At 41.2% G+C, this 2,008-nt stretch overlaps 1 protein-coding gene across 1 annotated transcript in view; it reads left to right on the plus strand.

The window, feature by feature from the left end:
* TTC26 (tetratricopeptide repeat domain 26) overlaps window positions 1-2,008 on the plus strand; it is a 71,606-nt gene that overhangs the window by 59,507 nt on the left and 10,091 nt on the right. The window contains exons 12-13 of the mRNA XM_011941558.1: window positions 372-441; window positions 1,588-1,694. Of these exons, the coding sequence (XP_011796948.1) occupies window positions 372-441; window positions 1,588-1,694 (177 nt within the window). The remainder of the gene's footprint in view (window positions 1-371; window positions 442-1,587; window positions 1,695-2,008) is intronic.

Raw genomic sequence — 2,008 nt, forward strand, 5'->3', positions numbered from 1 at the left:
CTCCACCTCCCGGGTTCATGCCATTCTCCTGCCTCAGCCTCCCAAGTAGCTGGGACTACAGGCGCCCACCACCACGCCCAGCTAATTTTTTGCATTTTTAGTAGAGATGAGGTTTCACTGTGTTAGCCAGGATGGTCTTGATCTCCTGACTTCGTGATCTGCCCACCTCAGCCTCCCAAAGTGCTGAGCCACTGCACCCGTCCAATATTTTAAAATCACCACAATTCTGTCCCTTACTTTTCTTAGCAGCCTGCCTAGAATTTGGTCATCTATAATGTTACAGTGATTATCAATCTAAGGCAAGCCAATAATGGGTATTTTTGTTGCAAAACCATCCTCATCTGTATTCCCTTTCTTTCCTCTTCTTGCAGGCGTTCCTCTTGATCCAAAGTGAGAAGATGAAAAATGATTACATTTACCTCAGCTGGTTAGCTCGGTGCTGTGAGTCTTCTCTTAAATGTTACAAGAAGAATCCTCTTTTTCTTTTTGGTTACATAATCTGTTCGGAAATGACATGGAATGTTTTCTAATTTGATTTTGCATTTTGTTCTAAGAATGAGTAAACACTGAAATTAAGGGTTGTTAATGCAACTCAGTAAGTGTTGCCATGTAAATATGTCATGCAAGTTTACCCTGTGATTAGTTCTACCATATAGCATTGACCTAGTATTTATAGCCTGAAAAATGTTAAGTTCTTTCTAAAGTCTCATTACAGTTTCCAGAGTCTCAGCTTATAGTGTTGTTTGTGAAATGATGTTGTTACACTAATTTTAACTTTTCACTATGGGTCAAGTCTGAAAAGTGGCAAAATGTCAAAAATGTAATTTTTTGATGTAGAACTTTACTTTCTGTCTCTTTCTCTCTCTCACTCACTATCTTTTCTTGCTCCTTTTTAAAACTCAAGATTTAAAATGTTGACCAGGCACAGTTGCTCACACCTGTAATCCCAGCACTTTGGGAGCGTGAGGCAGGTGAATCACTTGAGGTCAGGAGTTCAAGACCAGCCTGGCCAACATGGCAAAACCTCAGCTCTACTAAAAATACTGAAATTAACTGGGTATGGTGGCACACACCTGTAATCCCAGCTACTGGGGAGGCTGAGGCACGAGAATCACTTAACCTGGGAGGCAGAGGTTGCAGTGAGCCAAGATCACACCACTGCACTCCAGCCTGGGTGACAGAGCAAGACTCTGTCTCAATAAAAAAACAAAATTAAGTAAAATGTTCACTGAGTTTTTGTAGTCAGAGGAAAATTTAGCAATCATATCTTCTAAGTGAGGTTGCAACTACGAGTCGGATTGAATGAATGATAGTTATCCTTTTAAGCATATGAGCAAAGTAGGAATTACCAGAAGTCAATCCGATCTGAAAGGCATAATTATGTGACTCCTAACTTAAATATTTTAAGTATGATAGAATTCTGGCAGGGAGCCAGCTGAATGCCAGCATTGCAAGCTTTCCATGAAAGCTTTCCACTACTTTGTTTGGAATATGGAACCAAATCCATAGAATAATAAGGTGCAGAAATTATTTTTTGTACATGTAAAAATGACTCATTTGTTTACAAATCTTTGATTCCTTTTGCAGATATTATGAATAAGAAACCAAGACTAGCCTGGGAACTTTATCTTAAGATGGAAACCTCTGGCGAGTCCTTCAGTCTCTTACAGCTCATTGCTAATGACTGCTACAAGGTAAGTCGGACTGAGACTAAAGGGAACATTGAAGATTAGTATCACATTGCTGCATTGGCTAAATATTAGGGGAAAATGTCCTACAGACTAAATGGCTAGTAGTGAGAGGATTCACATGGTGTTATAAGAGATGCCATTCTTGGCCGGGCGCAGTGGCTCAAGCCTGTAATCCTGGCACTTTGGGAGGCCAAGACGGGCGGATCACGAGGTTGGGAGATCGAGACCATCCTGGCTAACATGGTGAAACCCCGTCTCTACTAAAAAATACAAAAACTAGCCGGGCGAGGTGGCGGGCGCCTGTAGTCCCAGCTACT

This window comes from Colobus angolensis, unplaced genomic scaffold (genome assembly GCF_000951035.1).
Source record: "Colobus angolensis palliatus isolate OR3802 unplaced genomic scaffold, Cang.pa_1.0 Scaffold2, whole genome shotgun sequence".
Lineage (NCBI taxonomy): Eukaryota > Metazoa > Chordata > Mammalia > Primates > Cercopithecidae > Colobus > Colobus angolensis.